The sequence below is a fragment of the Pleurodeles waltl genome, chromosome 3_1 (genome assembly GCF_031143425.1).
Source record: "Pleurodeles waltl isolate 20211129_DDA chromosome 3_1, aPleWal1.hap1.20221129, whole genome shotgun sequence".
Classification (NCBI taxonomy): Eukaryota; Metazoa; Chordata; class Amphibia; order Caudata; family Salamandridae; genus Pleurodeles; species Pleurodeles waltl.
In genome coordinates, this window is record NC_090440.1 from 1,870,016,381 (window position 1) to 1,870,027,172 (window position 10,792).

General features: G+C 41.0%; 1 protein-coding gene across 1 annotated transcript; it reads left to right on the forward strand.

The window, feature by feature from the left end:
- Positions 1–759: 759 nt before the first annotated feature.
- LOC138283460 (gamma-crystallin-1-like) lies at positions 760–10,369 on the forward strand. The gene is made up of 3 exons (XM_069221416.1): positions 760–799; positions 7,302–7,544; positions 10,034–10,369. Exons 1-3 carry the CDS (start codon positions 791–793, stop codon positions 10,304–10,306), a joined length of 525 nt encoding a protein of 174 aa, XP_069077517.1. The 5' UTR covers positions 760–790; the 3' UTR covers positions 10,307–10,369.
- The last annotated feature ends 423 nt before the right edge of the window (positions 10,370–10,792 follow it).

The window sequence follows — 10,792 nt, forward strand, 5'->3', positions numbered from 1 at the left end:
AGGCATTAAAAGGACGCACCCCTTGAAATCAACAGTCCTACGTGCACCTTGCTCCACTAGCGTCAACATTTTTTACGCTAGTGGAGCAAAGTGTCACAATGGCGGCAAACGTTTTGATGATATTGGCCTGAGGTGCGCCATGGTGCACCCGTTATTGTAAACACGGCTCACCCATGGTGTCGTTAGGTGGCAGTGGGGGGGGCACAAGAAATCTAGCTCATCAGTACTGATGCGCCAGATTCTTGTAAATCTGGGCCTTGGTGTTTTAGACAGCATACTTGAAAATCCGCACTGTTAATTTAAGCATGTGGCCCATTTTTTTTAAAAAAAAGGTCAGGACGTGGAGGTGGGGCAGAATGTCCCCTTCCCTTCGAGGACATTCAGACTTGCTCATTTAGCCTTCTTTATGGTGCCACTAGACAAAGCATTCACATAGTTGCTTTTAGTGCTTAATCCAGACTTTATGATGATTTACCCTCTAAACTTGCTGTTTCCGTTGCAACACTATGAGTACCACAAAATAATGCACAGAAACAAAGAATATGAGGAATGTTTAGTGTTTCAGTCCAGCAATAAAAGGTAACATTAGTAAGCAAACGTCAACAACTGTTGCGTACATAGAATATTCTTACATGCATCACACAACAAAGGGTGTCATTTGCACTTACTGGACAGAAACTGCTCTCCTTTTGTTCAGCGTGTGCCGAATAAGCAAGAGGCGCGCTGTATATAAGCATTGCATTTACTGACTCCCATGGCACTGAGGACTGACACATCAACACCATTCAAAATGGGCAAGGTAAGAAATCATTTTGTGGTACATTTGAGGATACATGTAAAAAATAATAGTAAAGTTGTTCTAAAAAGATTTTCTTTTTTGCTACTTGCTGACGTCGTAGTTTCATAAATTGTAACGTTAGTATTATATATTTTATGAGTACTTATTAAAGTTATTTTATCCCCTAAGCTAAATAGTAGTAAAAGGATTTAAAACTGTGATCACCGCAGTGCTCTGAGCCAGTGCACAACGAAAGTCTGTGGGGATTGCAATAGAGCAATTGGTGCCATGTTCACAAAAATTTGTGGAGCCCAAATCACGAGACCAATTAGAAATGTAAATTAGGACGAACTGCGGGTAGACGGGAGAACAGACCTCTCCATTTGTGATATGTATTCAATTTAATCAGTTTTAAGAGTGGACCATGCCACTCATTTTATTGCCAAATATCAGGTTCTGCCTGCTCTGCACACACACTACCCAGTCTTTGTATACACTGTCCTGTCCCCTTTAGCTCGCATGGGTCCCCTCGCTGCTCCATGCCCCCTCCAAACACTCACTGCACTCTCTGCTTTCTGTTGGGATGATATGGAGCTCCACGCACAGCACGAGCACATAGAGAACATTTTCGATGAGGGTGGTAGGTGTTACTGAAATGAGTATTCAGTCATATGTACTGATTCACAAAAATGATCTACACATCAATCGAGAGAATAACAACTCGTTTTAACATAATAAAAGGGATCTAGTCTAATCAAGCACTTGGTAGCAGCTTTACTAAAAGTACGTTTTAAAAGAAAATCCCATAACTTAGTATCCACTTGTTGCAAATTAAAAAGCATAGGTTGCACAGATTCTCGCACTAGGGTGAGCAGTTCGCATAGTATTTGATGTACAGATTGGTTGACATCTCCCCATCCGCGTGCACATCGACAATAGGAAGTTGCCTTGGGCTGCGTGAGCAAACTCCTCTAAAACAATGGGAGGATGCTAAAACCCTTACAGCCCATCACAACGAGAGTCCCACGGAGAGTGCCATTCCTATCACAGACCTCTCCTAGCGCCTTGCTCCAGAGCAAAGCTTTGGTGGGCTTTCAAGTGCTAAGACTGCAGCATCTTAGTAACATGTTGATACATTGCATTGTGGGCACAAAGTGTTGCAGGCTAAAACGACACCAACACCATAACTAAGATGATACAGCAAGAACTACTAGATAGGTAACTGCAACACCCGTTAAATGCAGATCATCAGTGCAACTAAAGTGCCCTGCCAGCTTGTACTGTAAAACATTGATTATTTATTAATCTCGCAACAGGACCTGAAAGCTTTCTACATTTAAGTACATTATTTTAAGTACGGTACAAATTCTACATTTAAGTACATTATTTTAAGTACGATACAAATTATGTAAGTGGTTAGAAGCAACTCTAGATATTGTTGCAGTTCATGCAATCACAAAAAAATATTCAAAATCCTTGTAGAAAGAGAGGGTTCCGGATTGCCCATTTGCTGTTCTTCTTTATGTGCATTTGGTGGGTCAGCGTTTCTGCTATCCCTACTACAAATCAGACTCGCCAATAATGCAAAATAGAGATCCCATTGATGCAAACCCCATAACAAAAACTTTAGAGAGTGGCTTTGCATGATGTAACCGCGCAACAAATACAGTTGGGAGCAGGCTTACATTGTGGACTCTGGTAAATACACTAAGAAGGGGGTTTATAATGTGAACTTTCTGACAAATACCACAGGAAGAGAAGTTACATTGTAAATTCTGGTAATTACAATTTCAAATTGTTTTACATTGAGAAAACTACATTGATAAGAGCTTTACAACATTTAACACTGACTGAACATCTTAGTCAGATCTCTAGTTCAGAAGAGGTTAGGGAGGTCTAGTTTTTAAGGTGACATTAATAACTTTAGTATTTAGTTGTGATTATCATGTTTTTTTGGTCAAGGTAAAAAGACTAACTGTAATTTTATTTATTAAATAATTCGTATTGTGTGGTTTGCAGAGTTCTAAAATTCTAACCTGTGACACCTCTCTGAATGAACCCTGGTTAACTTTTCTTATTACTTTGAGGGTCAAGAGCTATAGGGTTGTACTTGATGCTACGTTTGGTATTAAGGTGGCCATATCCACAGGCAGCACTGCTAAGACATCATACTGCAACTGCCAGTAGCAGCTGGGCAGGTACAGTTTAAGAATGTAAACACCTACTTCTACGGAGGCCATTGCATTCAAACATAATGAAGCAGCACCGTAAGGAGTTGAGTGTGTTGCAGTAAAAATGGTCTAGCCCTGGGGTTAACTGCTTCCTCTACTCAAGCTGTGATTAAATTATGTATCGCTTTCACAGGTGCCGGCTATCTCAAAGACCTGCACAGTTGCCAAAGGCAGTGGGAGCTGGGGTCTGCGCTGTCCCATACTTGCTTTCTAGTGCACAAGTTTGGTGCTCCTCAGTGCAGGAGTATGTGTTCTTTAGTGCATGAACAGTATAGTGATACTACCTGTGGGAGAATCAGTACCTCCATTTAAGGGCGCCTTGCTACACATGCACACTAGATGTGCATGCACACAGGGAGATGGGGAGTCTTCCGGATTACTGTCACTGAGACTGGCATCACTCAAACCACTGTGAAGCTGCTCATGTGATGCCAAAGGTAGAATTCCAACTATATTGTTTTCTGGATTCCTAATGCTGATTTTTTGTCATTGGCCAACATGGATCATGCATGCACGTCATGACATAGGCCTGTCTCACAGATTGCGGTCTTGTTTGACCGGGAAAGGCCATGGGCGTAGCTTGATCAGTAAGACTGGGAGGCTGTGAACTTCAGATTTGCCAACAATCACACTGGCACATAATGTTAAAATACATTATAAGACAAGCAGGGTGCATGAGAGGGGCTTAAGGGGCAGTGGAAAAGGAGAGGAATACGATATTTTGTGAAATAATCAACATTTTGTAAGTCTTTCCAAATGGAGAGGGGTAGGAGTGTGTGTTCGTTTTTATCTGTGTGTGTACATTTCCTCTTGAAATCCGACGAACACCTTACCCTACCCGACTGAAAGCACCTGTACCCAGCTATTTATCACAAAATACATTTACTAGGGGGGTGTAACAACCCCCCCCCGAAGCTGCGCCCCAGGCAAAGGCACCCAAAGAGCTACCCTCTTAGTGGTGGAAGGCTACTGCTTCCACAAGGAGATAAACAGGGCAAGTGCAGTGGTGACAGTATACTGTGTAGTGATCAGTAGTAGCAAAAAGGTGTTTTTTAACTTGTGTCAGTGGAATGAGGCCTATAGGCTCACTCCCCTTTTTAAAAGTTCTGCTGCTGTGTTATTAATTAACTCACCCAAGCCTACATTAGGTTGGTGTGGAAGTGCATGCATGATGAAAACGTGCTGAGTGCATTTGTACTCACAAGGAATACACCACACCTACGGTGAGGTGTGGCACAGTGTGCACATGGTCAATGTCTGTGTACTGGCAAGGTGTTTTTTTAAATAACAGTCTCTGGGGCAGTAGAGAAATTGTAGTACTGAACAGTGTGTGCAGAACGAGTGTGTGCGCTGCATGTGGAAATGCTGGTGGTAGCATAATACATGAGGGCAACAGTACTAGGCAGCAGAGTGTGCTGTAGATGTACACTGAGTGCAGACGTCCCTGCACTGGTAGCAAGAACACTCTTACAATTCTCAAAGACACACACTATTGGCCACACTGTTTCACCATCACACACTATAGGTCACACTTTCACACCACTCACAAACCACCAGTCACACAAAACAGGAAGCATTCTTGCACTACATACCTACTAGCAAGCAGCAAACTTACACCCATCAGAGAAGCAGTCAAACACTACCAGAGCCACTCCACAGAATAATAGTCACCAGCAGCTGCCCTTATTTACGGGTGTAGGGGTCACCCCCCAGCTTTTTCCTGACAATAAGGGTGTCTGCCAGGCTGAGCAAAGGTTGGGCTGACAGACACTCTTCTTGTTCAAGTAACACAGCCAGGAGCTAGACATGTGCTAAATGCTTAGCCTCCTGGCTACCAGAACTGAACTTTGTCAGGCTGAAGATTTAACAGCTCCTGTGGGTGTGACCTTTTCAGGCTGGCAAAGCACCTTGAAGCCCTCCCCATCATGATGAAGGGGAGCGTTATTGATTGACTCAGACCTGGGTACTTCAGTTTTAAGCCCTCAAGTGCACAGGGTTGAGTGTCTGTCACTAACACAACATTACAGAGTGGGGTGGGGTCAGCAACTCTCACTAACCCCATTCCACATGGTGACAAGCCAGGTACTGCTGCCTGTTCTAAATGACTGACCTGAAGTCAGCCAGTGAGAGAAGGGTGCAGCCCCAACCCTCCTTGGAACTCCAAGGCTTCCCTCCCCATGAGTTGCAGCAGGTAAGGATAATGTGTTCTTGATGTTTGTTGCATGCATGCATGTGTATGTAGGAATATTTGGGAGTCATACTTAGTTATTGTGTGTGTGTGTGTGTGAATGCATGTGTCTGAGTGAGTGTGTATGTGCATGTGTGTTGCCTGCCCTCCCTCCTCTCTGCTAAAATTATTGTCCACTACTACCAGTCATACAATACTGACTGCACTAACACCCATTTCGGAGTAGCATTTGGAAGCTACACAAATCACTCATACCATTCACACTATCGGTCTCATATAACCAACAGCACTCTTAACCCACCAACTGATTGCTATTCATATACACTAATGACAGTACTCTCATACTTCTAACAGTCTAACAACCCTGACAGAACTTTCTTACCAATCACAAAACATCAGCAAATTCTACAGGCACTACTGAAAACTAAAAGTGCCTCTTCATTGATTGATGAATGTGCACTTGTGGTACTGTAGACAGATGAGTTGGTGAATGTGAGAATGTGTAAGTGGGTAGATGAGTAAAAGCATGAGTACCAATATGAGTGACTGAGTGCTGGATGATGAGTAATTAAGTGTATGGACAAATGGATGGATGCTGGATGGAAGCACCCAGGCATTTTCAGTTAGAATTCAGGCCCATCGGCTTTGCCATTTCCTGTATATGTTGTGGTGGCATTGGTCTAATGTTTCTAAAATAAGTTTAGAGCACTAATGAACAAGATGAAAAGTTGCAGTTGTTTGTTTTCACACATCCCAATGCTTATAGTTATTTATGAATGCATCTAATTATGCATGTGCTGGTGAATACATGATATTAATGACTTACCGCATAACGCTGTGATCATAGTGACTTGAGGAGTAGCTCACTTGACAAATTTACCATGAACTTGAAGTCTATCATTACAGAACACAACTGTTTGAGCCAGTTAGAATAGCATCTGGCGTGACATACAGATCTTATTTTTCTAGCCTTGCATGTCCGATTTCCAGACTTTCACTTTAACAAATTTGGCTTCACTGAACCACAATTTCTATAGCTCATAGAAATGGCAAATGCTGTGCAATTAAGTTTTATATAAACAAGATATTATAAATGGAAAAATGGCTTGAAGTGGTGTTGGTAAGACCTTCACCTATGCACAGAATTTATATAAAAATGTGTCTTACTTGTAACAAGATATTGTATTGTGCTCTGCCGATTTATAAACTATGATAAAAACACCCAGAAACATCCCTGGTGCTAAGGGAGCATGGTAGGACTAACAGAATGACGAGGAACCAGAATTTGGACAGAAAAAGTCACATTTCCAAGGCCTTCCAAAAGCCAGGTGATGTCAAGCACTACACAACAAAGGGTCAGAGTTCCAGTATTTGGTCTACAAAAGAGAGAAGGAGTAGCTTTGTGACTTTGGTGAGCTTTCGAAATGGAAAACAGAAGAAAGATAGATAAATTGAGAATGCGGGGTTAAGGGTAGAGTATAAATATGCAGAGAGGATAGAGGGTACTTTTCTCATAATAGGTCCAAAGTACCACCAAGATAAATTTACAGATGGCCAGCCATTGAAGGGTCATCATGTGTGAAAATGCATGGAAATTACTTGAGAGATTAAACATAAATTATAGTCCAGTGTTTCGAATTCACTGAAGTCCAGAGAGAAAGCAGTTTGTTAATCCAATATAAAATTAATGAAACTGTTTTGATCTTTGACACAAAGTGACCTGAACTGCTACCTTTTGAGAAGTTGTATGCAGAAAAACATAAAGGGAGGGATTTTCTTCAAAATTAGAAGTTGGCAAAAGGACAAAGTGGAAATATTGCTCTCCTGGTTGGCATAAAGATTTTCGTCAAGCCCGGAATCCAAGGTTATAACATGTGGCTTCTGGGTGGAGGAGGGTTCTCCAGATTTTGTGGCCACCAAGATTTGGACCAAAGTATAGGTTTTCCTATTTTCTGTGTTAAATGTGACAAAAATGCTATTCTTCCTGACTACATAATAACTTTCTCAAATTAACACAGACATTACCATTGGCTAGGCATAATTAAGGCGAGATTAAGACCGGTCAGGATTTTGGTCTCACTCAGATGACCTTTCTTTTGTGTAGATCACCTTCTATGAGGACAAGAATTTCAAGGGGCGCTCTTACGAGTGCAGCAATGACAGTACTGATTTGCAGTCACATTTCAGTCGCTGCAACTCCATCAAAGTTGTGAATGGTTCCTGGATCATCTACGAGAGTGCCAACCACAAAGGCAACCAATACTTCTTGAAGAAGGGAGATTACCCTAACTATCAGCACTGGATGGGCTTCAATGACTCGATTAGCTCCTGCAGCATGATTCCACATGTAAGTACCACCTGATTCTGTATTCAACCATTATTCACTCATTGCTACATAGTAGCATTGGAAAGAGTATCACTCACCAGCATCTGCGTTTTGATTCCGTATAATCTCCTTTTCTATAAATGCAAATTTTATATTATTTCCATGCAAATATATCTATATGTAACTTCTATCTATCGAACACCTAACTGATTAATAAGATTACTTGAAGGTGAAGAAAAGGCTTATTTTGACTCTGACAGGATTTTCCTTTATTGTATACACTGGCTAAATGACTATTCCCTAAATTTATTTTGCTTCAGTTTTGAAAACTGTCCCTGTAGCAAACTGTGTCTCGCCCATTTCATCCAGGCAGATTTTTCACTTCTCGATCACCTGGTTTGTGGACTTTACCATGAGTGAGTATCCCTACCTGAGTCTAATTTATGGTAATTTCCCAATAATTGTACTGAGCATGATTACCATCAGTGTCTGCCTTTTAAGATGCAGCCTCTGTATTGCAGTTAGGGTATGGGCACTGGACTGGTTACACATGAACATTTGCACACAAAAGTGCAAGCATGTGTGCGGGCTGCATGTACAAAACCACAGTCTTGCACAGCCTGGTAATGGCACATAAGTAGCCTGGCACAGAAGGGACCCTTCCAAGGTAGGTGCTGACCTGAATCAGAATTTGTAGATAGATCCCTATGGTTTATTGAATAATCTCTAGTGTCACTGTATTATACACATAGATGAAATATACCTCGACTGCAGTTTTGCTGCTATTATGCCTTCACAGTTCAGTGAGGTGTCAAGCTGGGGTGAAAAACAGACACTGAGTTTGAATATGCAGGTCTGAATAACCTAAGTGTACATCTTATGGGCCATCCATAATTGTCATATTTCTCTCGCTCAGCTCAGAGTCATTTTCCATCTGCTGTATGTATATATTTGTACATTAGTGAGTAGTATTCATTAGTGTGTGTAATAAATAATCTGTTCCTTTTTTTAAGAAAATGCACTTACTGGACAATGATTTATTTAGTTTTTTTATAGTATACCAGCTAATGGTGATTACTAGCTCAGACCACCTCAACTGAGTAGGGCCTGGGCTCCTCTGCTTTGCTACCCTGAGAGGGTAAAGTGTAGCAACCGACTGCTTGCTTCCCGAATAAGGATTCAATTGTGGGCCTATTACCTGCACAGGCGTTACATTCTGTACAATTAATAACACAATTTCTGACAGCCCCCGTCCCATAACTGATTTGTTGGGTTACTTTAAGGTGAATAACAGCCATAAGAATTATTCTAATCTTTCAAAGTCATGATGTATTTTGAAGCTGACAGGATTTTCTTTCGGTGCGTATACTGTATAAATTAATGTTCCCTGCATTATTGTGCTCCAGTTTTAAAACTAGCCTTCTTTCCAACTGAGTTCCAAATTTAAAGCCTCATTTAAAGCATGGAAGGCAGCCCACCATCCGTCAGGGTGGCGGAGGTAATAGAAAGTGCCCAAATTAAATACAAACATGTTATTTTTGTAGGCATAACACTTGGAACCTTGGGCCAACCCAACTTTGCTTCAGTGACATTTAGTAAGTTAATGCTACCTTATAGAAAATACTTGGTCAGATACTGAATAAGAGAAAATGTTTTAGTCATCTTATTGGCTGTCTTCAAAGCATTCACCTTCAGATCACGTGGTGTGCCCCTCTATTTTGAATTACTCAACCTTGCAGAGATTTTATTTTAAAGAAGGATGGGGCAAATTCCCTGCTAACTGCTAATATATCGCATTGTTGAGATAAACCTTTCTATTCTAGGTACGCAAAAGAAATGTACACTTTCCCTCTTCTTTCTTGTTTCCAAGTATTATGATCCTCAATCTGGCCCTGAAATGCTGTGGACTGGTCAGAGTTCACGAATATACAAAACGAGTATAGAAACTATATAGAAATGGAAGATGTGACTTCACCCCCTATACGAAGTTGCTTTCTTACACCAAATCAGACGTTGCCAGCAAAGCAAGTTTATAGATTGCTTCAATTGCAATGCGTCAATGGAATCTGTCCATGCACTGCAGGGGAACGGCATTATTAGTGCATTACTAACGTGTCTCAGGGCGCCAAAACAATACTCTACGGGAATCCCAACCATTGGTTTGAGTAGACAATTCATTTTGTTGCTGACTAAAATGGTTTAATATCATATCTTGCTATGCCATACTTTTTCTAAAACGTGTTCAAAATGTTCACCTTCTTTTTCTAAATCGCCTGGTACTTAAAATATTTCGTGTTCAAGAAAAAGTGAAAATAATCATTGACTATATTTTATTCAATATGTTCATCTCATAAAAATAATTTGTAAAAATCTACAATCACGTATCAAGGTCAATATGATTCATGTAACTTAAACTAGAGAATGCCTTGTGTATGAAATGATGATTAATATAATGCCTACTTAAAAACTGTTCACTCAATAACATTTACAAACTCTAATTCCTCACACAGTATCAGGGTTCTTTCAGAATCAGGATATATGAGAGAGAGGATTTTCGAGGCCAGATGAGGGAGTTCACTGACGATTGTCCGTATGTCTTTGAAGAGTTCAACTACCATGAAATCCACTCCTGCAATGTGCTAGAGGGCCACTGGGTCTTCTATGAAGAACCAAACTACAAGGGGCGCCAGTACTATCTGAGACCTGGGGAGTACAGAAGATACAGTGACTGGGGAGCCATGAGCCCCCGGGTTGGATCCTTCCGATACATCAGAGACTATTAAATGAGAATAAACTTGAGAATGCAGTGTTACCCTCTGTATTTAATAAAGGTTTAATACATTGTAGATTTTGAGTATGAAGTTCTGTATTAGTCATTACATAAACGTGGCTGTCAGGAAAATATGGGAAATGTACTTTACAATCATATGTCGAAGATGTTTTCACTTATTTTATCATTTAACAAGTGAATCCAAAAATCAAAGAGCGATTGCAGAGATAGCTGGGTTCTGGGAGAAGTAGTGTACTGTTATGTTATGTTTATGCCATGTTGTGTTATGCCATGTCATATCATGCCATGGTAATTGTAAGGCACACTATCACCTAGGGTGTATCCTGGCGCTGAACAGGTCTGTTTGTCTAATTGCCTATGGCGAGATGTTATTTAAAGAACCACGTCATCAGCTTCTTGCATATCTCAAGAGGGGAGGAGGCTCTGATATGTAGTGAGACATGGTTCCACTCGACGTGTGACGTCAGGCTCAGTGGAG